The sequence below is a fragment of the Podarcis melisellensis genome (assembly GCF_964234715.1).
Source record: "Podarcis melisellensis genome assembly, chromosome: 17".
In the NCBI taxonomy this organism is placed as follows: domain Eukaryota; kingdom Metazoa; phylum Chordata; class Lepidosauria; order Squamata; family Lacertidae; genus Podarcis; species Podarcis melisellensis.
Window position 1 is genome coordinate 8,645,503 of NC_138534.1, and position 27,091 is coordinate 8,672,593.

A 27,091-nucleotide genomic window follows, 5' to 3' on the forward strand; every position below is an offset into this window, starting at 1 on the left:
GGGGCTGGCGTCAGAAGCGGGGATTCCCCCTAGCTCATTAATATTCACCGCCCACGGCGGCAGCCAATCGGCTGCCGCAAAGGGCGGGCCCTCACAGGTTCACTTAAGGTCGGGGCAGCCCGGGGCTTGCCCCTTTCGTTCCCCCAGCAGCAGTGGTTTGGAGGTCTTGGGCCCCCCCAATATTTTTTATAAGTCGGTATGGGCCCCCGCCCCCCCCCCAATATTTTTTATAAGTCGGCGCCCCTGGCAACGGAGGAGTGTGCCTGTAATGGTTCTAGGGGTTGCTCGTGCATAAGTTGTCGCCACTCCTGGCTAGGTTACCTGGTTGAACCCTTTCTGTCTGGACAGCCTCTCACCCGTGGCTGTCTCAATCGCTGGCAGAATCAGTCAGTGGGCGTTTCTTGAACTTCTTCCAGCAAAGAAGTTCTTTGACGCCAAGTCTCCTCCTACTCTCCCTGCACGGAAGTCTTCTGCGCAGGGAGGGTGTGGGCAGCGGAGGACCCGTGCTCTCCCCGCTGGTCTCCGGTGAGGAGTCTTGGAGCCTCCTCGCTGATTCCCCCATCTGCCCCCCTTCTCCACTGGTATTACGCTGATTTCCTTCCCCAGCAGATGGGCTGCCTCTCTCCCTACTGGGCCCCTCTCCGGCATCCCTCTGGAGCCTTCCCTCCGCCTCTGGCTCCAATGGCAGTTCCCTGACAGTGCCTTTCGGAGCGAAGTCAAACCATTGGAGAATTACAGCACCTGTTGTGAGTGTGGAGACTGATATAGGAGAGACATGTTTTGTTGCAGCTGGGGCGTCTGGTTGTGCTGCTGCAAGGTCATTCGTCCTCTGGTCACTGCTGTGGGTTCATGCTGTGTCTCCAGGTGCTGCGGTCTTCTGCAAAGGATTCACACATGGCAGGGTTGATGTTCCCAGCCTTCATGTCTCGTTTGCAGACACCTTTGCAATGCAGAATTGGTCTGCCAATGGACCTGAGGCCTGGGGCCAGCTTCCTTGTATGCCTGAGATCATTATTAAAACACTTTGCTTCCTACTTTACACTGGACTGGTGAAAACTTGCCAGACTGTATAAATTCTGCTAAATTTTGCTCCATGGCTCCACCTAGGAATTCACAAGTGTTAATTGCCACCGGCTTTAAATTTTGTGTCTCAGGGTTATAATTTGAAATATGCGGCTCCCTTCTACGATTGGATTGAAGACTTTTACAAACTTGAACGATTTGCATATAAGCACACACTTGCCATGGACAAATTCAGTGAAATTTGGAATCCATTCTTACAAATACTGTAATAGGTTAAGATCTGGTGAAGTACAATAACAACCTTGTAAAATAGACAGTTTTGTGTCCCGTCCCGTCCCGTCCCCCCCCCCTTTACTTTCTTTTCTACACGGGTTCTGTTTCTCTTTTTCTTTTTCTCTCTTTTATTTACATATCACCATGTTTAGTACACACATAATTATATACTTTTTGAACTTTCGAGAAAGATGTTTAAAACAAAACAAAATAAAACAAAATATATGGTTTTTAAAATACGTAGCAGATTAATGTGCATGCAAAGTGCTAGAAGGAAACCTGTTGGTACTGCTTACATCATAGTAAGAATAAGAATAAAAATAGGGCTGGGGGAATCCCGTAGAGCAGGTAGATCTGCTGTTGGTCACACCACCCCTTGGCAGCTTTGCTTAGAATTAGGGATAACCTGGCAGAATCCAGGGGGAACTAGAAGGCAGTGATAGAACTGAATGCGCTGCATGTTTTGCACTACATTGAGCCATAGTGGTCGTGTTGCTGAGTCTCATTCTCAGCTTATGTTCCTTCTCTGTGCTCTCCTTCCAGTTCCTGTGCCTCAAGAACATCCGAACCTTCCTCGCTGCATGCTGTGAGAAGTTTGGTCTGCGCAAGAGCGACTTGTTTGAGGTCTTCGACTTGTTTGACGTCAGGGATTTTGCAAAGGTCTGATTGCTTCATTTGCCTTCTTCACAAAAATACAGTTTTCATAGGCACTTTGTTATTGTCATCAAAGGAGTCAAGGTAGCCTGTGAATGTGATACAAATCTGTTTCATACATAAAATATAGCTTTGTAAAATAAGTGTCATAGCCGCAATAGCCAATAGTCTCCATGTGCAATACATGCTAGCAAACTGATACATGTAAATATAATACTCAGCTGTAACATGACACATAAAATGTGCATGCTCTAAACAGATCACTTGCTTGCACAGAAAAGCTATGGATATGCAAGCTGCCCAAAACTCATGTGCTTTTTTCTTCAAGAAAACACCAAAATATTCCATGCCTCTTAAAACACTTGTATGTACAGGAGTCCTGAGGAAATGCAGACACCCCCATTCCCAAGCCAAGCCCCACTTCCGACTCTGTCAAAAATCCCTTAGCAGCTGGTGCTGCAGTGCTCAGTGAGTGCAACTGGCAGGAAACAGCCAAAATAATGGAAACATGCTATTTATCCATATTTATCCATGATCGTTTGCCATACTTCGTGGTTTTGATAACAAATAAGTGATTTATATTAGAGAACAAATTATCTTTAAGAATAAGCCCAAGTTCAGAGGTCATGACCACTTCCTTGTTTGCAATAACACCTGCAGTCACATCTGCATTGGGTCTCGGTCCTGTATATCTGAAGGAGCGTCTCCACCCCCATCATCCAGCCCGGACACTGAGGTCCAGCTCCGAGGGCCTTCTGGCAGTTCCCTCGCTGCGAGAAGTGAGGCTACAGGGAACCAGGCAGAGGGTCTTCTCAGTAGTGGCACCTGCCCTGTGGAATGCCCTCCCAGCAGATGTCAATAAATAACTATGTTACTTTTAAAAGACAACTAAAGGCGGCCATGTTTAGGGAAGTTTTCATGTCTGATTCTGTATTGTTTTTAATATTCAGTTGGAAGCCGCCCAGAGTGGCTGTGGAAACCCAGCCAGATGGGCAGTGTATAAATAATAAGTTGTTGTTGTTGTTATAAATTATTATTAACTAGAGTTTCGACGTCACTTGAAACTTTGACCTCAAGACAAGGATGTTCTATGGGGCAGAAGATGGCAGCTTGGCCAGCCAGGGGGCAGGTGTCGGCCATGTCTGATGCCTCATGGGTGGAGCCAGAAGAGAAAGAGGGAGGTGGCGTCACCCAAGTGTTGTGGGAATGAGTTCTAAGCACCTTTTTACAAAAGGGAACATACATAAGGAAGAAGGAACTTGTGGTTTAAACCACTGCTTGAGTCCTCCCTACAGGTGTGTCTACCAGACCTTCCAGGCAGGCAGATATTCTCATTTACTGTATCTGCTGCCCACATTTTATCATTCCAAGCAGCTGCATGTTCATTCACAATCTCTGAGGCAGCAAAACGTCTTGAGTCGTCAGCCTCAGTTCAAAATCGCCCTGAGCGCAGCATTGCCTCTGAAGGAGGGAGCTGCTGTATTCACACCAAAGCTTTGGGAGCTGCCTGACAGCATGTAAACAACATTCCCTGACCTCCCGCTCTCTGCTCAGTGGGCCAGAAAGCAAGCAGGCGCTTGCCCACAACAGGATATGAAATGCAGCAGCCGAACCACGCAGACGAGTTGCAGTGGGCATGTTCTAGAGGAGGAAGCCTGTAACACGTGCAGTCTTGCTGCAAAAGGTTTCCTTTAAGCCAAAGGTTTATTTTAAAATGCTAGTACAAGGTTTCCATTCTTAGCTAAATGTTTGCCTGGCTGCAGAGAAAAGCGTGGAAAGATTGAATGAAATGAATGGAAGGATCATAGAATGAGAAGTGTAGGGGGGTATGATGGTGACAGCAGTCACGAAATTAAAAGACACCTGCTTCTTGGGAGAAAAACGACGGCAAACCTAGACAACATCCTTAAAAGCAGAGACATCACCTTGCCAACAAAGGTCCGTATAGTTAAAGCTATGGTTTTCCCAGTAGTGATGTATGGAAATGAGAGCTGGACCATAAAGAAGACTGATCACCAAAGAATTGGTGCTTTTGAATTATGGTGCTGGAGGAGACTTGAGAGTCCCATGGGCTGCAAGAAGATCAAACCTATCCATTCTTAAGGAAACCAGCCCTGAGTACTCACTGGAAGGACTCACTGAAGCTGAGGCTCCAATATTTTGGCCACCTCATGAGAAGAGAAGACTCCCTGGAAAAGACCCTGATGTTGGGAAAGATGGAGAGCACAAGGAGAAGGGGGTGACAGAGGACGAGATGGTTGGACCGTGTTCTCGAGGCTACCAGCATGAGTTTGACCAAGCTGCGGGAGGCGGTGGAAGACAGGGGTGCCTGGCATGCTCTGGTCCATGGGGTCACGAAGAGTCGGACACGACTAAACAACTAAACAACAACAACAACAATGTAGCTTATCTTATGCCAGGGCCGGCCCTATGATGAGACAGAAGGAAGCAGCTGCCTCAGGTGGCAGGTGCTGAGGTAGGGGGAACAGCCAGAGCTTGAGTGTCACTTGGCCTGCCCTGTACCAGCTACACTAGCTTGAGGCCCTCAAGTGCACCGGGAGACACTGTCCTTTCACCAGTGTTGGAGTAAAAGGCAACTACCAGTCCAGCTGGCTTCTGTGGACAAGATGGTGCCCTGGGGGGAGGATGCCATTTTGTCCTTCACCTCAGGCAGCAAAACGTCTTGAGCCAGCCCTGTCTTCCACCTGGAACTCAATCCAAACTTGGTCTGCTTGCGTACAAAATGAAGGAAGCAGGCAAATGTCTAATTTTAACGTTAAAAGGGACACATCGAAAAGGGGAGATGAATCCTCTCTCCTCGCAGCAGCGGAGATGAGTATGGCGAAAAATGCCTGAAGCAAGGCAGGGGAGAGTTCAGCATCCCTCAGCCACACAAACCTTTTTTGGTAAAATAACAGAACAACAACTGTCAAACACATAAGAAATTACTATAGGGTGTGAAGGGGTCTTACATCTCTACTGGCCTGGCATCTGCAGATTGCTGGCCAGCTTAATTTTTCTGAGTGGAGAAAAACCAAGTTGTCTCCTCCTTCAATGAGCTTGGGCTGGCATACGAAGAATGCCCCGGCCACATATTTATCAATAGCCTTGTGAGGTTGGCCCAAAGTAATCTAAGGAGCTTGATGACCAAGTATGGGTTTGAACCTGGATGCCCAGTCTTAACTGATGTAGTCTTAACTAATGTTTATGGAAGTTTTTAATGTTTTAATGTTCAATGCTTTATCACATTATTATTATTATTATTATTATTATTATTATTATTATTATTATTATTATTATGTTGGGAGCCTCCCAGAGTGGCTGGGGAAACCCAGCCAGATGGGGGGCATACAAATAAATTTTTTATTATTATTATTATTATTATTATTATTATTATTATTATTTGCATTTTAATCACTGCACCACACTGGTTGTTGAAGCCTGCCTACCTTCTCTTTTAAATGTGACTGGGGCTGTTCTGTTAGTAGACAAATTTGGCAGTCCCATCATGCCTAATTTGACCTAAAACAGATTCCTGCTCAACCTTTTCCTGATTGCTTTTGAGAAAGAAGTTTTTGTAACAGAAGCCAGCAAACTACAGAGTGTTGGGTTTGATGGCAGACAGTTGAGAGTCAGATGCCCTGCTTACATCATCTCTTTTGATGGCCACTGTCTTAGCCAACTCCTTGGATCGCTGATGCTGCAAGTCTGGCCCTATTCTTGCAGTTCTTCCAAAATCCTTGTCGCAGCTGGATTTCAGCCCCATAGTTGCAACAACTTTTTAAGAGCAAGGGGCACCGCAGAGCCATAGATTCTGAAATGAGGGGGAACCCATTGCAGATACATGAAGTACCAAAAGAATGAACTAATATAGGAATAACAATACAATCCAGCCAGAATCGAGCATTCTTAATATCTAAGTGAGAGATTTCAGTATGTGTTTCACTTTCAAACGGGACTTAAAACTGGTTAATTTTGGTTGGATTGTGCCCTTTTATATAGTGATTTTCTTAAACATTTTAAGCACTCCACACACATTATCTTAGCAATTCTTTAAACAGCCCTGTAAGACTTGTCAATAGTGTTGGGAGCTGAGGCTGATCGCTTGCCCTGTGAATTCATGGCTGAGTCAGAGGTAAAATTTGAAGCAGGGGATTCCCTTCTCACACTGAGTCACTGTGCTGCATCAGTTCTCAGTAGCAATCATGGAAACAACAGAGGCCCCAAATGCTTTTTAAAAGTATAAAACCACTTTAGTAAGTCATGGCTTCCCCCAGAGACTCCTGGAAACTGTAGTTTGTTAAGGTGCTGAGAGGGTGCTTATTCCCCTCACAGAGCTACAATTCTCAAAGTGGTTAAACAGTCAACCCCTCTCCCCAGGGAACAGTTTGCTACTGTTCTGGAAATTATTATTTAAGGGGCATCTGGGAACTGAGGAAACCGACATTGTCCTTCATCTTCATAGTCTCTGAGTGTATTTTTATGTGTGCTGATTAGGGTTGCCATATTTTGAAGAGCAACAAGAGGACACATTTGCCAACTTCTACTTTTAACTATGGATCTCTGTGATGATTTTCATCATGAAAGAGAGGGCATGTCTTGGAAAAAGAGGACCTATGGCAACCCTGGAATTAAAGCAGCTCTTAACTTCCCACCCAAATACAGCAAGCATGACGTCTCCTAAGTAGCCTTATCGGAATGTTTTCTGTTAAATTAAAATGGAACAATTGCACCTTAAGTAATTATAGTCAAGGTAACAGGAAAGGCTTAATTTATATGCAAACATTCTGGAAACATAGACTAATTTCATTGGTGTTTATGCAACATGTCAGCTAAGTAATGTTAACAGTACAATGTGATACACTACAACAATTAACAATTAGATCATATTCTTCCTTTTAGTTATTTTCTACGTTGTAGAAGTGTTTCTAAAAATAAATCCAGAACTAGACAACCAGCTGCAAAGTGGCATTCCCTGAGCCCAGGCTACTGAGTAAAGCTCTCTTCATCTTGTGCCATTTCCCCCATCTCCTCTGGCTGGCTCTGCATGCCCTGGCTGGGCACTGGGGACTGGGATGTCTCTGGGATGGACTTGAATTTCTGTTTATTTCATCGGGTTTTATTATTTTGCTGTATGTTATAATTACTGGCTCTGCTTTTTGACATTTCAACAAAAGCTGCCTTGGGTCTACAAAACATGGTGGAATATTAATGTTTTAAAGTCAATACAGTGGTACCTCGGGTTACCTACGCTTCAGGTTACAGACTCCGCTAACCCAGAAATAGTGCTTCAGGTTAAGAACTTTGCTTCAGGATAAGAACAGAAATCATGCTCCAGCAGCGCGGCGGCAGCAGGAGGCCCCATTAGCTAAAGTGGTGCTTCAGGTTAAGAACAGTTTCAGGTTAAGAACGGACCTCCGGAACGAATTAAGTACTTAACCCGAGGTACCACTGTAATCAAGTACCCATAGATTAAGTCCAATGTCGCTGACCACACACCTCTCTTTCTCTCTCTCTCCCTCTCTTCTTCAACGCAGGTGATTGACACCTTATCAATACTTTCGTGGACACAGGTTGCTCAGAACAAAGGGTTTGTGTAAGTGCAGTTGGCTTTCATGCGTGTCTCACACCAATGTGGCATTTTGTGAAACTGTTGTAAAACTAGGGGCTGCGCCTTTGCTCACTCTACTCCCCTGCCATCTCTGCTCACATTAACACCCCACCCGAGTTTCTCCTTCCCACCCCATTCATCTGCGAAGCTCATGTCACCTTCAAGTGTGGTTAAGAGCGGTAGACTCATAATCTGGGGAACTGGGTTCGCGTCTCTGCTCCTCCACATGCAGCTGCTGGGTGACCTTGGGCTAGTCACACTTCTCTGAAGTCTCTCAGCCCCACTCACCTCACAGAGTGTTTGTTGTGGGGGAGGAAGGGAAAGGAGAATGTTAGCTGCTTTGAGACTCCTTAGGGTAGTGATAAAGCGGGATATCAAATCCAAACTCCTCCTCTTCTTCTTCTTCTTCTTCCCAACCTAGTTTCTGAAACCACTTCTCTCCTGTATTCCTCAGTGCTGCTTTGCACCCTAGTTTTCACCTGTACCACATGTCCATGCCTTCTTTTGTGAGACTCCCCTTTCACACAGAAGTCCCCCCCCCATTGGTAACTTCCTGCATCTTCCTCCTTCCACAAAGTACATCTAGTAAGTCCAATTATTAAGCCACCATCCCCTTCAGGCCCTTTCATGCCCCAACTTTCCTCTTCAACCCCATACAATTACTTCCCGCTTTTCACAACAATCCCTTTCACACAGATCACCCCCAATTCCATGCCATCTCCTCTCCTCTCTCCTGTGGTGCAACCCCCTTTGTGCATGTGCGCGCACACACACACACTGGCCCAATTGTCATCTCCAACCCCTTTTTCCTATCTCTCTTTTTTAAAAAAACACAAACTCTGCCTTGCACACAGACCACTGTTTTGATTGTTCCTCCCTTCTCTCTGTACTCGAACAACAGCAGAAGTTTGAGTAGGTGTGGAGGAACATTGAGGTGAAAATTGTGGTTTTTAACAATGGCAGACGTTTCAGTAAATCAGGGGTGGAGGGACAATAAAGGTTGTTTTTTTAAAAAATATATATATAAATAAGATAACCAACAAATTTTAACAAGGAGAAATAGCGGAAATGGGTATGACAGAAACTAACACCAAAAAGCCTAACATACACAGCCTGTCCCAACTTTCTTCTCACTGGAAGCAAGCCTTGTTTTAATCTGCCACTTCCTCTTATCCCTTTTGTTATAAGAAAAAAACTGCTCCTGTTCCCTTAAGGGGTATCCAAAGGGCCGTATAGAGTCCTTAAGTAGGTTCCCTATCAGAAGGAGAAAATAACAGAGGCCAACCAGAGAATATTGAGGAGCAAAGCAGCTAGTAAGCTTGATCTTTATTAACTGTTGCAACAGGGTCCCCACTCACCACATGCAAGAGGCAGGAGGGACCCAGAACAATGGTGAGCAAGCCATTTATAGACTTTGGAAGTTGCTCACCCGGTAGCCAGAGACCACCCCCCAAAACATCATACATACATCACAGAAAGAGGCGGTCTACAGCAGAAATCTTGTCTGCCAGGATACTTGATAATGGTCACTGATTGCATTACCTGGACTGCCCGGCCATTCTTTTGTGATGGTAAATACTATACTTTAATTCCTGAAACCAGGTCACAGGCTCATCCTATTCATACACACATACACCCTTAAGACAGGTAAGCAAAACACAGTGGAGAGGCTTTTCCATTTCTTTCCTCCTTGCAGAGAAATATTTGAGGTCACTAGGAGAGTCAAAATAGTTTGGGAGAGTCAAAATAACTTCAGGATTGTGCTCCTGTACTATTTCAGACACGTAGTTTATATACTTATGTATAATAATAATAATAATAATAATAATTATTATTATTATTTATTTATATCCTGCCCTCCCCAGCCAAAGCCGGGCTCAGAGCGGCTAACATTTGCCTTGTAGATTTATGCATTTATGCATAAGCATTTGCCTTGTAGATTTATGAACATATGATTTATATATATGAGACCTTGGAATTCCTGTAACACTTTCTTACTCTACTCAAACCTCTGCTACTGTTTAAAATCACTTTTCCCTCTCTAGCATATTTCCATTCCTGCTTTACTGCTGTTGTTTAAAACCACCAATTTCCTCTGTGTCTCTCCATCCCTGCTTTATTCAAAACTCTGCTGTTGTTTTAAACCACCATTTCCCTCTCAGTTTTCCCCATCCCTGCCTTGCTCAAAGTGCCAGTTTGGCTTCACCAAAGAGAGGAGCCATGAACTTTTTTGTGGTCTACTCCAGCCCAGTTCTATTGACAACTGGGCCAGAAAGAGAAGATATGTTCACAGCTATCTGTATGCCAAATAATCTTATGGCACTCAGTACGTTTATTGTACCTTAAATTTTCCTTGACTGGAGACCAACCACTGAAGTTGCAAATAATAAAAATTATTGATAAGTCCGCAAAAAATCTTAGGCAGTGGCTACTTTGCCAACAATGTGTTGGCCTTAGATGACAGATAAGTTCATCCAAAAGAAGGTCAGTGGTTCGAATCCCCTTGACGGTGTGAGCTCCCATTGCTCGGCCCCTGCTCCTGCCAACCTAGCAGTTCGAAAGCACATCAAAGTGCAAGTAGGTAAATAGGTACCACTCCGGCGGAAAGGTAAACGGCATTTCCGTGCTATGCTCTGGTTTCGCCAGAAGCAGCTCAGTCATGCTGGCCACATGACCTGGAAAAACTGTCTGCAGACAAACGTCGGCTCCCTCAGCGAGATGAGCACAGCAACCCCAGAGTCGTTCGGGGCTGGACTTATCTGTCAGGGGTCCTTTACCTTTACCTTTTTACTCTGTCGACAATCTGTCGCCCTTAGATGACAGATAAGTTCATCCAAAAGAAGTTACCAAGCAAGGGGCTGCATCATCTGAAATAAGCATCCTCTGATACCACTATAAATGCAGTATCTATATAGGCATATATATAGTTGCAGTTACTTGAGTAGCTTGTGGATATTACATTCTGATCTTAAACCATCTTTGTTATTTTACAGGCCATTCCCTACAGAGGACAGCATCGCTGATGATGATATATACAGTGGCTTATCAGATCAGATTGAGTAAGGAGCAAGACCATTTTGGGAGGGGAGGGGGAAATCATTCATGCCAAACGTTGCTGCTTTTCCCTTGAAAGAATGCATGACATCAAAAAATGATCAAGTGGATCTTTTTCCTATCACTACCTTCCCCTCCTGAATTCCTGCTGCTTCTACGATTGCTAAAGGCGCAGAAGTATTGACGGGAAAATGATCATTATTGTGCCAATAAGCTTCTCTCAGGAATACAGGTCTTTGAAAGTAACTGAGGGTGGTCTAGATAGCGACTTTAGGCGGACTCCTGTGACCCATGGCAACTGAAGCTACATGGGTCTCATTCCAGCAAAATCTACCTTCTCTCATGTCAGGGGTGGGAGGGCTAAAGTTCTTTCTCTCTCCCTTTCCACCAGTGACACCATGGAGGAAGATGATGACCTCTATGATTGTGTGGAAAATGAGGAGGCCGAAGGAGATGACATCTACGAGGATCTGATGAGGTCAGAGCCAAGTGTCATGCCGGTAAGTGGCCAGGAGGTGGTAATCTATCCATTCCTTGCAAGGCACAATTACTGCTGCCGGATCCACCCACCATCAGAAGAAAGTCATTGTGCAGTCCATCAAAGGAAAACACTGCATGATTTATGTGGGTATAAAAGGTAAAGGACCCCTGGACGGTTAAGTCCAGTCGAATTCGACTATGGCAGACATCCCCAAACTCGTCCCTCCAGCTGTTTTGGGACTACAATTCCCATCATCCCTGACCACTGTTTCTGTTAGCTAGGGATGATGGGAGTTGTAGTCCCGAAACAGCTGGAGGGCCAAGTTTGGGGATGCCTGGACTATTGGGTGCAGCGCTCATCTCTGCTTTCAGGCCGATTTATCTATCAGATTTATCTCTCAGACACAGCAAGCATTTTACCATCTGCAACTTGTTCATCTTCACAGCAGCCCTGTAGAGTAGTCCTTAGTCGCCATTTTAGAAAGATTAAATAGAAGCAAACGGGTCATTCCTGTTTTTTTTATTTCTTATTGATTTATTAAATTTATCATGAAAAGATCTCAGGGGCAGTTCACAGAATAAAATACAAGATAATTAAGCCAAAACAACAAAACAATAACCACAACTGTTATGTACTGAAGTTCTCACCCTGGGCCAGCAGGGGGATACTGTAGATAGTTATGCAAATGAAGGATCGAAAAGTGACATTCAGTGATTGGATAGTTTTAGAAAATGGCAACAGTTACATTATTCTGGAGCTCTAGCAGGCTGACTGAGCTCCTCAGCTCAGTTCTGTTCCAGCTTACAAAATAAAGAGCTGCTTTGGAGAAATCGCTGTGTCGTCTGCTATGTCAACCCACAACTTAACAACAACCCTTCCCATAGAAACATTTAAAAGGCTGTAGAATATTAATCCGTCTAAGGCCTGGTTGAAGAGGAACATTTTACCTGGCACCTAAAAGTATATAATGAAGGCACCAGGCGAACCTCCCTTTTTAACACCTGACCCATTAACATCGTTAACATCATTAGGGCGGCCTAGTAAGTGATGCATTTGAACCCGAGTCCAGGGCCCAGGCTTCATCCACTGACCCACAGCAAGTCCCCACTGTGTTGTATGTTTTGCAGCAGCGGATGACTGAACTGGACAAGAGGAAATGTTGCCTTCAGGAGATCCAACAGACAGAGGAGAAATACACAAGCACACTAGAATCTATCCACCAGGTACTTATGCCACTTCCGCCTCCTCCCTTCTCACAGCAGTTCAGGTGGCCGAATTTCTCTTTGCCCCACATTCAGGCCTTATTCGAGGCCACAGAAGCAGCACCTCCCTGTCTGGTTGTCTTCCTCTTTCTTGCCTTTTGCAACTCACCAGGCGATGTCGTCGTGCTGTGAGTTTCCTTGCTCCTGCCAGCGGTTGTGGGTGATGTGGAGCAGGGCCAGAGAAACTCACTCAGCCAGATGGCGTCAGGTCACAAATTGAGTTGCACCAGTGATTATGGAAGGAGATGTTAAAATGGGCCTGAGGTTTTTGGCGGCAGCTGCTCACCATGTCTTCATTACTTAGTTCTACCCTTTGTTTGTAGCGACAAAGAAGGGGGAGCGTGGCCCTCAGCCTGATAGACTGAGAGAAGGATCCCTCCCCACAGTGGCTTCTTCCTCTGCTCACAGCATGTATAGTACTAAACTGGACATGCAGAAATTTCTCCCCAGAACTATAGTATATTCATCCCCCGTCAGCCAATGTGCATCTTGCCGCCTTGAATTGTGCTTGTTACTGGATTGTTTCAACCTGGTTTTGCTCTTTCCAGCATTTCATGAAACCTCTGCAGCTGTTTCTGCAACCACAGGACCTGGAGAATATTTTTATTAACATAGAGGTAAGAATCTAATCTTTCAGACACATTGCATTTTTTAAGTACTCCTCCAGCTGCTCTAGATATATTAAGTGCCCCACATTACTGTTGTCCATTGTCAAAGTGCTAAAATTACCGTATTGGCCTGAATATAAGCCTCACTTTTTCCCCAAATTCTGACCGTGAAAAGTTAAAGTGCGGCTTCAATTAACGACCTTACAAAAATCAGCTTTTACGATATCACTGCTGGCAAAGACATACGGTAAAACAGAACGGGTGTGAGTGCCTGCAGAATTTTAAGGGAGCGGCTTATATTCAAGTGTTGTCTTTTTTTTCTTCTCCCCCCCCCTTGAATTTTAAAGGTGTGGCTTATATTTGAGGCAATATGGTAGGTTGGTTTAACATAGCAACCAGTTTGTGACAAAAGCCTTGGTGGCTTTTAGTAGTGATGCTGCCAAAGTCATAATTCCCTGGCTCAGGATGTGAACCTCTGTGACTTATGTGAGGTCTGGGACACTACAGTTCTTCTCTGGCTCAGATTGTAAAAAACAAGTTTCCTTTTCCCCCCATTTTTTTTTATTAATTTTCCAAATTTGTAACAGAAATAACATACAAAACACACTAAAGAAAACACATTACAATACAAAAAAGACAAATAAAAACACTTACAACTTATAATTTAATTTAACTTTCATTTTTAACTGACTTCCTCAAATCCCCCCTAACTGAATTTCATTGTTATCACCTTGTAACAGTTCTCCAAAATCATATTTCTTATAAAATTAACTCCTTCAATTTACTACCCTCTTCTCTTTTATTGGTATTCTTATCCTTAATTCTTTACAAGTCATTCTTAATCTAATCCTAAGCCTATTTGATACTACCAAGTGATTTATAATTATCTTATAATACAATATTTGGCTAAATATTCTTTGAATTTCTTCCAATCGTCTTGATATTCCTCTTCCTTCTGGTCGCGGATTCTTCCAGTCAGGTCGGCCAGCTCCAAAAAGTCCACCATCTTCATCTGCCATTCTTCTATTGTTGGTATCTCTTGCGATTTCCAATTTTTGGCTAGTAAAAGTCTTGCTGCTGTAGTGGCATACAAAAACAATCTAACATATTTTGGGGGGCATAAAAAACAAGTTTCTTAATTCCCTCCTAACTCCCCAGACACTTGCCCTTCCCTTCACTGGTCTTAACCACATTTGCCTTTTGCCCCATGCTTCCTAGGCACAGGTCCGTGCTTTAAAGGTCTTTGTCTGTGTTCTCCCCCCACCCTCTTCCTCTTTTTTGCCCTGGTTCTTTCCACACACAGAAAATGTTCCTAATTCTGAATTGGAACAAAAGGCAATTTGGGTTTTCAGAGGATTGACATTTGCTCGCAGTAAAGAGCGGGTTTTCATGGGGAAAGTGCTTGAGGGAAAAGAAAAAGTGCTTAGACATAGTGCTATAAAGCACAGGCCTGTGCCTAGAAACGTGGCAAGAAAGGAAGTCTAGATGAGCCCATGGTTACATGGTTGTTGTCGTGTAGTCGTGTCCGACTCTTCGTGACCCCATGGACCAGAGCATGCCAGGCACTCCTGTCTTCCACTGCCTCCCCCAGTTTGGTCAAACTCATGCTGGTAGCTTCGAGCACACTGTCCAACCATTTCGTCCTCTGTCATCCCCTTCTCCTTGTGCCCTCAATCTTTCCCAACATCAGGGTCTTTTCCAGGGAGTCTTCTCTTCTCATGAGGTGGCCAAAGTATTGGAGCCTCAGCTTCACGATCTGTCCTTCCAGTGAGCACTCAGGGCTGATTTCCTTCAGAATGGATAGGCTTGATCTTCTTGCAGTCCATGGGACTCTCAAGAGTCTCCTCCAGCACCATAATTCAAAAGCATAAATTCTTCGGCGATCAGCCTTCTTTATGGTCCAGCTCTCATTTCCATACATCACTACTGGGAAAACCATAGCTTTAACTACACAGACCTTTGTTGGCAAGGTGATGTCTCTGCTTTTTAAGATGCTGTCTAGGTTTGTCCTCGCTTTTCTCCCAAGAAGCAGGCATCTTTTAATTTCGTGGCTGCTGTCACCATCTGCAGAAGTGGGTATATCTTTCTCTTTTCATCCTATGTAATTTTTGCATGTTTTTACTCATAGTTCCATTCATTCACACACAGGGGGAGCGGGTGGCACTATGGTCTAAACCACTAAGCCTCTTGGGCTTGCCAGTCGGAAGGTTGTCAATTCGAATCCGTGAGCTCCCATTGCTCTGTCCCAGCTCCTGCCAACCTAGCAGTTCGAAAGCACACCAGTGCAAGTAGATAAAAAGGTACCGCTATGGCAGGAAGGTATATGGCGTTTCTGTGTGCTCTGCTTTCTGTCACGGTGTTCCACTGCGCCAGAAGCAGTTTAGTCATGGTGGCCACATGACCCAGAAAGCTGTCTGTGGACAAACACCGGCTCCCTTGGCCTGAAGCGAAATAAGTGCCACACCACATAATGTTGAGGTTCAGGGAATCCTATCCCTCCCCAGTGGGCAACCAAAAAAGCAGGTAAACAAGAAGAGTTCTTACCGCACAATTTATTCAGTATTCACAGAGAGAGACAAATGAATGTAGTCCCTATTCAATAATGACATTGCTCTGAGTAAAGCCCAACCCCCTCCTTCTCTTTTATCCTCCATCATCCATGCGCCGGCTGATCTGGGCTTTCTGCCTCTGAGCTTTCTGCTCTACTACTCTCCTAGTCCTGGGAGAGGGGAGCTCAGGAATGCTGTCCAAAGACACCGAGTCTGTCAGCTGTCTCTCCCCTAGTGTTTCTTCCTCCTGCTGTTCCTCTCCCAACATTTCCCAGCTTTTCCCCTCTGCAGCCTTTGAACTATGCCCTTCTGCAAACCACCGTTCTAAATCTATACAGTCCTCCTATTCTTGGGAAGGTTCAGGAGAAGGGGCGCGCAGTCTCCACCATTCCTCCTCAGTCCAGCCCGACACATGGTCACCTTTGAGTGGACTTAACCATACTTTTTACCTTACCTTTCCCACATAACTTCGTACTTTTTAATCAAAATTCTTAGGTAATTTTGTATTTTAATATGCATATTTTCTCTTGAAATATCTATTTAAATGGAGGTGGGTGTTATACATTTGCTGAGGACTGTGTAATAACATTTAGAGGAGCATAAGGTCTGTGGGATAGCTAAGTTCTCATCCAAAGCTTCTGAAAGCTCCAGGTCAGGACATTTCACAGAAGATTTTGCAAAGACCTAAATCAGCCCAGCAGTGGTGGCTGCTATGGTGATAGGAGACAGACTCCAGCATTTTTAGAAGTGCTAAGGTAGGAGCATGTAATCTGAGACAGGACCCCTTACATATCACAGAGGATACTTTAATGTGGTTTCTGCATATATAGTGAAGATTTTAGTTCCACCGCACATGCATTCCAATAGCACATCTGCTTGTACAAAGATTTGTCATTATGAATATTCTGGGACAAGGGATCATTCAAATAAAGAGCGCAGGATGACACTAAAAAAGGTGCTTTAAGTAACCAACCACAAAAAAGAGAACAGTAAAGTTTTTAAAATCAATTTTAATAAGGTGTTCTTATAAACACACACATCCCGCTAATTAAACAAAGTAAAATTGTTTTGTGACTGGATACCAGCCCATTTCACTTTGAACCAATGCAGCCCCTCTCCCACTTCTACCTTGTCTGCCAGACTTGTGCAAATGCATTGGTTTTCCTGAAACGCCCTTGAACTGAAAAACACCCACCTAGCATGGATATTTGTGAACAGTCCTACTTTACTGTAAGCCAGGTAGCCTCAGGACAGATTGTTTATTTCAGTGCAGTCATCTCCATCTTGCAAGGCTACATATTTGAGTTCACTTGTGGCCTAGACTTCCTTCCTCTGCTAGGTCCTCTGTAATATTTCATGCAAAAGGGTATGTGCATATATGTGCCGTTTCTTCTCCAGCCAGAATGACTCACTTGTAAAGTTAAGTCACTCATTCCGGCAAGAGTTTTTCTGCTTGATCATCATTTCTGAATGCAGTAGAGACTGAAGCCATGATGTTGGGATCCCACCCAAGTCACAGTTGCCTCTGGTGTCCTTGTCCTTTCACAGCCAACAGCTCCCCAACTGCAGAGGCACAGCCAGGCATGCATGAGGTAGCCAATAGGTTGGTTCCAGTTTGTTGATGACACAGGGTTTGGGGGGACTGCATAGTCTAGGGGACAAGCAGAGTTTTGTTTTGGCTTTTAAAAACATCTCCATCTCCGCACCCAGTCTGTTTCTCCGACAGTAAATAGAAAATTTTCAGACAGGTGAGCATGTAAAGCCGCGAGTGGGGGCAGCATGGGAATAGTTCAGAATTTGTTTTAATCTTTCTAATGTTTTGAATCTTCAAGAGTTTAATCTTTCACGAGTTTTGAAAGTTATTTATGGTATTATATTTTAGGATGAACATAGTTTTGAAAAGATAAACAAGAAGCTAAAATAGGATTTACAGTTGCCATCTGTGAGAAACTCAGTTTGATCTGATGAAGCACGAAACAGGATGCAATCCAGGAAACCTCGTTGAAAGTGCTTGCAGAAATTGTTGTAGTTGTTGCAATTGTTACGTAACAGTAGCCATCACTTATAATTGCATATATGTGTTCATTTTACATTGTGAAAGTTTGTCAACTTATCAATCACTTTCATACTGTTTTCATTGTTTTCGGAGTTCCTCTGATTTTGTCTCGGGTGCCTTTTTCCTCCCAAAAACCCATAACTGCAGACTGCCCACTAAAAATCAGCAGTATGTGTGTGTGTGTGACATATTTAAAGGTGTTGAGGGATGGAGCCTGCCTAATTTCACACAGAATGGAGTTCTGTAAAACTGGGGCCAACACCAAAAAGGTAAACCTATATAATAACAACAACTGGAATCTTGTCTTTACATAGTTTCACACAAACCTTTTCCATAGCAATTGCTGGTGTTAGCAGCAGACTATATAACTTTCACATGGATCATAGTGGGATCAGCTCTATAAGAAATATATATCAGTAAGAATGGAAGAAGCAACCCTTTCCTAAATTATTTTGCAGTTTCCCCATGAACCTGAATAAATGTAATGTTTGCACAAAGTTCCAAAAAACCCAGAATGGCCCTAATCAGTGTCCCCTTAGAGTCGTACCTTGGTTGTTGAACAGAATCTGTTCCAGAAGTCTGTTCAACTTCCAAAAACATTCAACAACGAAGGTGTGTCTTCCGATTGGACGCAGGAGCTTCCTGCAGCCAATTGGAAGCCACTTAAGCCGTATCAGACATTTGGCTTCCAAAGAACGTTCGCAAACCAGAACTCTCACTTTCAGGTTTGTGGCGTTTGGGAGCCAGAATGTTCGACTCACAAGGTATTTAGGATCCAAGGTACAACTATTCTCTTGTTCAGTCCTCCTACAACTGTGGTGTTGGAGACTGCATTGTTCCCTGAGTGTCTGCAGTGATTCTACGCAGCTCTGAAAACCATGACCACTGTTTTGAGTATAGATTCTCCTACAGAGTCCTTGTTCTTTGGTTAGCTCATTCTTCTCTGTACTCTGTTTTCCTCTTGCATCAGGAACTTTTGAAAGTTCATCGGTGCTTTCTGGTGGATCTGAAGAGCGCCCTATCTTTTAGCAACTCTCAGAACCTCTACCAGGTGTTCATCAAGTACAAGGAGAGGTGAGTTCCCCTCCCAGCATGATTGCGTGTGTCCGACAATATTGTGGCCTCAGGCAGAACCCTGGTTAAAGGTAAGCCCTGGATTCTTCAACCTAAACCCATGCAGCACCTCCCCTGAACAATGTTTGGATGCATTCATGCCCAGGTGAAGAGGTTGAGGTGGAGGAATGGTGGAGATTACCCCACCCCTTCTCCTGAAGCTTGCAGAGAAGAGGAAGGCAGTGTTGAATTACAGCAGTGGTTTGAGGAAGGTCACAGCTCAGAGACTGGTGAACAGAAGAGTTGGGAGGTGTTGGGAGAAGAGAAGGGGGAGACAGAGACAGACACGTTATCACTGGAGAGTATTTCTGACCCCCCTTCTTCCAGAACACGGTGTTCATTGAGGGTGTAGGAGCAAAGGACTCAAGAGACAATTAGCCCCAGGCGGCCACTATAAGGGGAAATGCAGTTGCTATGAAGGGAAGGGGGAGGAGCTCAGTTGGAGCAACGCCATTAACGGGAGAATAACTGCATTCCTGGTCTCTCGCCATGTTGATTGAATAAACTCATTAGTAAGAACTCTTCCTTGTTTTTCTCTGCTTCTTGCTGCCAGCAGGGGAGGGATAGGCTTCCCCAAAGCCTGACACCAGGTGTCTGTCCAAAACTCACTGGACCTCCATTCACACCAGCTTCTTCTGCTTGCCTGCAGGTTCTTGCTCTATGGTCGGTACTGCAGCCAGGTGGAATCCGCCACAAAGCACTTAGACCAGGTGGCCAATACCAGTGTGGATGTACGCATGAGACTGGAGGTGAGGAAACTGCTCTTTGACATTCGTGTGCTGGACTCCCACCATATACCAGCTTGCTGCTAAACTTTTTTATCCATGGATCCCAGCAGTAGAGATTACTGTTTTCCTCAGCCTGTTCCAATTGTATTATGACGTGATGTATTCTGTGTTTGGGACCTCAGGTTATAGGACACATGCCACAACTGGGCAGCGCAATGGTATTAAAATGTAGTGCTGTAAATCATCCGGCTTAAAACTGAAACCCTAATAATAAAACAGCCAATCCAATCCAGGGCAGAGTTAGGCACAGGGGCACCAACTATATATTTTTTTCTTTTCAAATAATTTTTATTAACAGGCCAATCAAATCACATTAATTCCAAATTACACAGCCAATTTTTAAAATTTTGTTGGGGGTACCCATATTTCGAGCTCAGAAAGGGATCCAAACATCTCTCTTGCTGCTGCTTTAATGTACACAGTTCTGTCAAAATAGTATTCACAGTTCTGTTCAATCTTCTCTTATTTTCCTCATCTTCTTGTTGTTATCATATATTCCTTTCTTTGTGATCTCTGGTAGTCTCCACAAGTGGGTTGAAAACAAACGTTATATCTTGTGTGGATTTTACACTCCTCCAAGAGCCATATCAAAATAGACAGACGCCATTTCCATACCCCCATACAAAACATTCCCAAAGTCTGTCCGTTAATTTCCCAGGGGCACCAACTATAGGGGGGCCCGAGCACCCATAAAAAATTCGTTGTGGGTGCTCAGCACCCACATTGCAGTGCCCCCCGCCTCAACTTCCGGTGCCTCACAAAGCACCAGAAGTGATGTCTGAGTCCTCAGAGATGCTGTCCAAAGCCTTGCAAGACCTCAGAACCTGACTTCTGGTGCCATCATGGTGTCGCAACATGACATCATGACGATGTCGCAACGTGACATCATGACGATGTCACGGCATGACATCATGTCATCATGGTGGAACCTGGGGCCGCAGTCGGCGCCCCTGGTTAAGTACACCTAAGCCCATTGGTTTCAGTAGTTCTAGGTGCTCCTAGCTTTGCAATGGATGAAAACAAAAGTTTTATGCAATGACAATATCTACGTTTTAACATTTGATTTGCTATGGTAGCAAACTGGAAGCTGGGCTCTAGACCCTTCTTTGTAAGCCACATTTAACCTATTGAACTGAAAAGCAGACCTCCTAAAATCAGTGGCTTGTTACGGATGCTGGCTGTTGACCCCTTGCTAAAGGCCTGCAAGTGAATACAGACGTTAAGAAGGCATCCTTTTCTGTTCCACCCCATGTTTGTCACACTCAGTGCAGTCTCTGTCCTGCGTCTCCTCATCTTCTGCCAAAACTACATTGTACATCCCACTGTCCACTGTGACAAAATTGAGACTTCCGTAATTTATGTGAATTACGTTTTCATTTCATTATTCCACCCCACTTATTTCAATGTAAAGGAAACACAATGCTAATAAGGGCCAGGAGGGGGGAAGTGATCTGCTTTGACAGTTCGTGGACTGAAGCAACAACAGTGAATACCAATTGCGTGGTTTTCCACTCCGGGACAGAAAAGCCATTTCCGCTCCATTCCCATCTTTCTCAGAATCCTCCGTCCACTCTAGTAGCAGGTCAGCCAGGATTTAATAACAACAAAAATTTTAATGGACATTGACAGTGAAGTAATCCCTTCAGGTAACACTTTTGAGTGGAAAGGGGCAAGGAAATTGCTTAGGGTTTGTCTGCACTTCAGTTTGTCTTGTCTCTTTCCCCCAGGGTTTTCTGCAGATGGACATGTGTTCCAATTCAGTGCTAAAGAGTGGGTTTTCCTGGGGAAAGCAATGGAACAAACCAAAAACCTCTTGGACACCTGCTTTCTAGGGAAAAGCATAAGTGTCGATGAGCCCTAAGTCACATTCAGCAGTTTGAATGTGAAAGAGAGGGATGGAAATTCCCAGGTGTCAAAAACGGTTATTTATGTACGCCACTACGGCAGCCCATTTTTTGTTAGCCCAAAAATGGAAAATGAATGAGGTCCCAACCAAAGAAGAATGGCAGCTTAAACTGTTGGAATATGTGCAGCTTGCTGATCTAACTTACCGAATAAGAGAACAAGAAGAAAATTTGTTTGAAGAAGATTGGAAAATGTTCATTGAATATATGGGAGGTAATTGTGTACACTTGAAAACATTGGCAGCATTATGATAAATTCAACAGTGTAAATAAGTTTTGATGGAAGTAACAATGGAATACTGAATGGTTTAGTTTATATAAAACATGCAGGGATTTATGCTACGCAAAATGAAGCATGGAAAGAGAAGAAGGGAAATCACTGATATTTTAAGGTTGTCTAAATGAATATTCTAAATTGTAAAACAGAAATATATATATATGAGAGAAAAAGAGAGAACTGGAGTTAGCTGAACCTGGGACCCCACTTTTGGAGGCTCATAACTCACCCTCAGTGGATTTGGTGTAGGATGAATCAATCCCAGTTTTTGGGAATCTCCTTATTTCCAATAGTCGGCTTGTATACAGTGGTGCCTCGCAAGACGAAATTAATCCGTTCCGTGAGGCTCTTTGTATAGCGGTTTTTTCGTCTTGCGAAGCAAGCCCATTGACAGCTTAGCGGATTAGCGCTACAGCTGTCAAGTGGCTTCCAGCAATCAGCTGTTAAGCGGCTTATCAGCGGATCAGCTGTTAAGCGGCTTAGCGGCTTAAAAAAAGGAAGAAAAAAGCGAAAAAAACCCGCAGGGGGATGCAAGATTTTTTTCGTCTTGCGAAGCAACCCCATAGGGGAATTCGTTTTACGAAGCGCTTCCAAAACGGAAAACCCTTTCGTCTAGCGGGTTTTTCGTCTTGCGAGGCGTTCGTCTTGCGGGGCACCACTGTATATGTAAACAAAGCAAGCGTTACGAACAGTGCTGTTTTTGTAAAACTTTGCTCCCATTTTCTGCCTTTTAGGAATGTTCGCAACGAGCCAATAATGGCCGGTTCAGCCTGCGAGACCTCCTCATGGTACCCATGCAACGGGTACTGAAATATCATCTGCTTCTGCAGGTAACAAACACTGATCAGATTATGTAACGCTAGGGAGAAGGAAAAGGAAGGGGGATATTGCTCTGAAAATATATGGCACAATTGTCTTCTGTGCAGCCTCCATTCATTTTGACCAAGTTCATGCTGGATAAATTCCAGTTAAAGGTAAAGGGTAAAGGGACCCCTCACCATTAGGTCCAGTCGCGGATGACTCTGGGGTTGCAGCACTCATCTCGCTTTATTGGCCGAGGGCAGTGTACAGTCATGTGGCCAGCATGACTAAGCCGCTTCTGGCGGACCAAAGCAGCGCACGGAAACGCCGTTTACCTTCCCGCCAGAGTGGTACCTATTTATCTACTTGCACTTTGATGTGCTTTCGAACTGCTAGGTTGGCAGGAGCAGGGACCGAGCAACGGGAGCTCACCCCGTCGTGGGGATTCGAACCACCGACCTTCTGATCGGCAAGTCCTAGGCTCTGTGGTTTAACCCACAGTGCCACCCGCACCCATTCATATTCCGGTTTGAGTGAGCCAATTCTAGGGTTCTTTCTGCCTCTAGATCAGGAAGGTGTTTAAAGCATAGTGAGTGAAAGAAGGCAAGCTAGGAGCCAAGAACCCTATTGTTTGTTTGTTTAGGCAAGACATCCCTATCTCTGGGACTCCTATTTATAAGCTCCTGCCGTACGAAAAGTGAGCTTCCTGGAACGTGAGTTTCCTCTTTGTGCTGATGTAATTCGAAATTCTGCACTAGACTCAGCAACTATTTACTGGCAAAAAGTATCGGTTTCAGCTCTCAGTAGTGATGCTGACATACGAATGTTAGCATGTAGTGAAGATTACTTTGGCTATTTTATCCCCCAAATGCAGAAGTTTGCTCATTTTTTTCTGCCTCCTCTCTCCCACCAGGAGCTGACCAAATACACAGTGGACCCAACAGAAAAGGAGAATCTGCGGCTTGCACTAGATGCTATGCGGGTGAGATATATTCTAGGGCTAGGCGGAGTGATTTAACACATCGTGTTTGCAGCCTTAACATTTCTGGGGTCCTGTGACAAAGGGAGGCTGTACACCCATCTAGGTCACCTGAGGATATTTGCTTGTGTATCTGTCAGTTGGGTGGGGGAGTGGTTCTGGCAGATCAGCTGGGTGGGACTTCAGGGACTCCCATGGCCATAATCTCAATTCCAGGAGAGAATCTTTCTCAGCCCTGATGCTTGAGATAGTATTTGAAATGTTGAGCATTAAAGCTGAGTATTTTTATTTTATTTTATCTGCATACAAAGCATGTACTCTAGGTCTAGTACAGCTCTTTCCCATGGTTCCATCTCTTATTCCAGTTTATAGCAAGCAACAGAAGATGTGGAACCTAGACCTGGTGGGGCACTAGGGGGTCACGTGGGGGGTGCCTAGGTTCTCAAACTCCTCCCTTGTGAGTAATGTTGTTGTAGTACTAAGTAAACAACTCTGCTGCTTATTTCAATTAAGCGAGGTTCTCGATGCAACTTACTCTCATGTCAGTGGTCAGAAGACTGCAGGCAGCATACATCACTAAAATCAACAAAAGCCACAATAACAAATGTTGGAGATGTAAATCACAAGTGGGAACCTTCTTTCATATGTGGTGGTCATGACCAGGAATTTGTTGCGTTGTTGTTGTTGTTTAACTCTCACTTACCTCTTTGATCTTTGGCAAGTACTCCAACCGATCATTTATTTTCGAATATCAGATCTCATTCATTATTTCCTGCATTAGGATCTGGCTCAATGTGTGAATGAAGTCAAGAGGGACAATGAAACACTGAAACAAATCACTAATTTCCAGCTCTCCATTGAGAACTTGGTGAGTGTTGCGGCAAGAGATTTTGCCCACCTTCTCTTGTTTTTGATAACATTTTTCGACTCCAGCATGTACCTTCATATCGATTGAAAAATATAAATTTTCACTTTGTTGATTTTCAGTTACAAATAAATTAGATACAATACAAAGGAGAGAAAAAAAGAGAAATAATACTATCAACAATCATATCCCATTCTTATCTTGATTATTGGAATTCCTTTTCTTCCCACTTTTGCAAAGCTGCCATTCTTAACAGCTTTAAGTAAACAAATCAAAAATTATTCCTGCTAATGCCCCGTTCTCCCTGTTTGCTTCCAGAACTCTCCCCACCCCTCAAAAAAAATATGTAATATGTCTTCTCCTACACTCCTACCATCTCCAAAATTTGGAATCTTATCGGGGACATATATAGTTTTGGAAGGAACTACTGTCTGAACAGGACGCGGGTGGCGCTGTGGGTTAAACCACAGAGCCTAGGACTTGCCAATAAGAGGGTTGGTGGTTCGAATCCCCGCGATGGGGTGAGCTCCCGTTGCTCGGTCCCTGCTCCTGCTAACCTAGCAGTTTGAAAGCACCTCAAAGTGCAAGTAGATAAATAGGTACCACTCTGGCGGGAAGGTAAACGGCGTTTCCAGGCGCTGCTCTGGTTTGCTGGAAGCAGCTTAGTCATGCTGGCCACATGACCCGGAAGCTGTACGCCGGCTCCTTTGGCCAGTAAAGCGAGATGAGCGCTGCAACCCCAGAGTCGTCCACGACTGGACCTAATGGTCAGGGGTCCCTTTACCGTTTCTACTGGCTGAACAAAAGGTTGTAAAAGCTTTCCTTAATATGAAGGCATATAATTCTTAAAGGAACTGCCTGCCATATCCAGCATCTGCCTTTGGAGGATCATGAGGTCTTGCAAAGTGCTTGCATGGGATTTTCCAAGCTTCAAGGATCAGCTGATGAGCTGATGGTCGGCTCTTGTGGAGTGCTGTGCTCTGGGCTTGGCAAGACACGTGCTATGCAGGTTGTGTCTTTGCCCACATGGTTTAGTTTCAAACAATGCAGGCGGAAATAGGTCGCTTGATGGCTCCATCCACCTGTCAAAGTTGCCTAGCAAGGGTGGGGGTGATAACAGTTTGGTCCAGTCCTAAATAAGCATCTTCTGAATACAGCCAGTTGATCTCTTGTAAAGGAACTCATTCTCCTTCTCCCTAGACACAATCCCTGGCTCACTTTGGAAGGCCGAAGATTGACGGGGAGCTCAAGATCATCAGCGGGGAGAAGCGCTCAAAGATAGACAGGTGATGGCATGCACATCCTCTAGAGAGGAGGTTCTCAAACTCTGGTCTCTTGGACACTGGTTGTCTATGAGCTTCATTCAAGTGGTCCGTGGAAAAGTTTAATAAGTATCCACACTTGGACCTGTACTTGGTTTGGTTATTTATTTTCCAGCAGTGGAAACAGAGGCTGTTCTGAACAGGGCCAGATTATCAAACAGGCTAACAAGGTTGGTGGGGGCTAGGGTTGGTGCTTTTCATGATATGGCTCTGGTGTAGTCTGCTAATATTTCCCTAGGAATTTATTACTTAGACACTTCTTGCTTTGCCTAGTGTGGGGCCCAGGATTTTCATAACACAGCACAGGTTTTAAATAGGGTGTCAGCAGTGAAGAAAAGACAATATTAAGTGGTTGGATAAGACCCCTAGCAAACTTCAAGATCTTTTTTTCACCCCACAGCTTTCCCCATGAAAACCTGCTCTTTAAACACAACAAACCTGCTCTGAAGCAAAACAAACAGCGTTTCGGATTTTTCTGTGGATTGCTGTTTGCTCCAATTCAGTGTTAAATGGCAGGTTTTCGAGAGGAAAGCTCTGGAACAAACGAAATAGTGCTCAGACACAGGACTTTAAAGCACAGGCTGTCTGGTAAGTGTGGAGGAAAAATAAGTGTGGATAAGCCCTTTGTTGAAGCAGCCCAATGTTTTCTTGGCCCACAAACTCCCTCATTGTACACGGTTTGGTTTTTGCAACTACTTTCACATTCACTGTCTGCTGCTGTTTCCTTGTGTGAGCTACGCCCAGCTTCAGCATGCACCGAGATGCATGTCTGCATTCACCCATAATTATAATAGTTCATCTCATTTGTGGTTTTCAAGGACAGATTTATCGGTGGCATCCTAGTCTTATGTGCTCAAGCAGAGACGACATTCAGTGCACAGTAGAGCCAGAGGTTTGCCTCAAAAAGAAAACTGCAGCTTTGGATAGCACCCAAAAATATTACCAAGGGAAGCCTAAACAAAGCAAGGTTGTTTGTATTCAGTGCAGGAGACTGCATAATAAGATTATAAAATGCATGCTTTTTATGGGCTCTTCCACACTTTCTCTTGTTGCACCGCTTTCCTCCAGGGAAAATTCACTGTTTACCACTGAATCAGAACAAAAGGAAATTGGGGTTTTTTTGCAGATTGAGGTTTGTTCTAATTCAGCAGTAAACAGTGGGTATTTTGCCCCCTTGCCTAGAAAGCATGGAACAAGTGGGAAACCTATTTGACTTGTGCTTTCTATTTTTTAAAAAAAATATTTTATAATATTTAAACACATCATTATTGTACATTTAACTTTGCTCTCAAGATCTTATCGACTCCCCTCCCTCCCGCTTGTTGGTTTTCAAAGTTAATCTTTATATCATAGCATTTATACATTTTCCAGTTTACACGTCACTCATTCTGAATGTCACAGTTTTTAAATAAAGGTAAAAAGGTAAAAACAATTATCATTATAAGTCCTCTTACAATCCTGCTAGTGTTGT

The 27,091-nt window shown here is 44.2% G+C and overlaps 1 protein-coding gene across 8 annotated transcripts in view; it reads left to right on the plus strand.

The window, feature by feature from the left end:
• The window catches only part of VAV1 (vav guanine nucleotide exchange factor 1), a 75,782-nt gene that overhangs the window by 19,225 nt on the left and 29,466 nt on the right, over positions 1-27,091 (plus strand). For 7 of the 8 annotated variants that reach the window (XR_014163925.1, XM_081893985.1, XM_081893981.1 and 4 more), the window contains exons 2-13: positions 1,840-1,956; positions 7,488-7,546; positions 10,555-10,620; positions 11,007-11,115; positions 12,224-12,319; positions 12,907-12,975; positions 18,542-18,645; positions 19,334-19,433; positions 22,388-22,483; positions 23,368-23,436; positions 24,215-24,301; positions 25,499-25,584. Coding sequence is in view for 7 of the 8 variants with exons in the window: in XM_081893985.1 (XP_081750111.1) it covers positions 1,840-1,956; positions 7,488-7,546; positions 10,555-10,620; positions 11,007-11,115; positions 12,224-12,319; positions 12,907-12,975; positions 18,542-18,645; positions 19,334-19,433; positions 22,388-22,483; positions 23,368-23,436; positions 24,215-24,301; positions 25,499-25,584 (1,058 nt within the window). In the remaining variant the exon portion in view is untranslated. Of the gene's footprint in view, positions 1-1,839; positions 1,957-7,487; positions 7,547-9,063; positions 9,209-10,554; positions 10,621-11,006; positions 11,116-12,223; positions 12,320-12,906; positions 12,976-18,541; positions 18,646-19,333; positions 19,434-22,387; positions 22,484-23,367; positions 23,437-24,214; positions 24,302-25,498; positions 25,585-27,091 lie in introns of those variants that run through there. The other variant, XM_081893987.1, reaches the window with a different exon arrangement.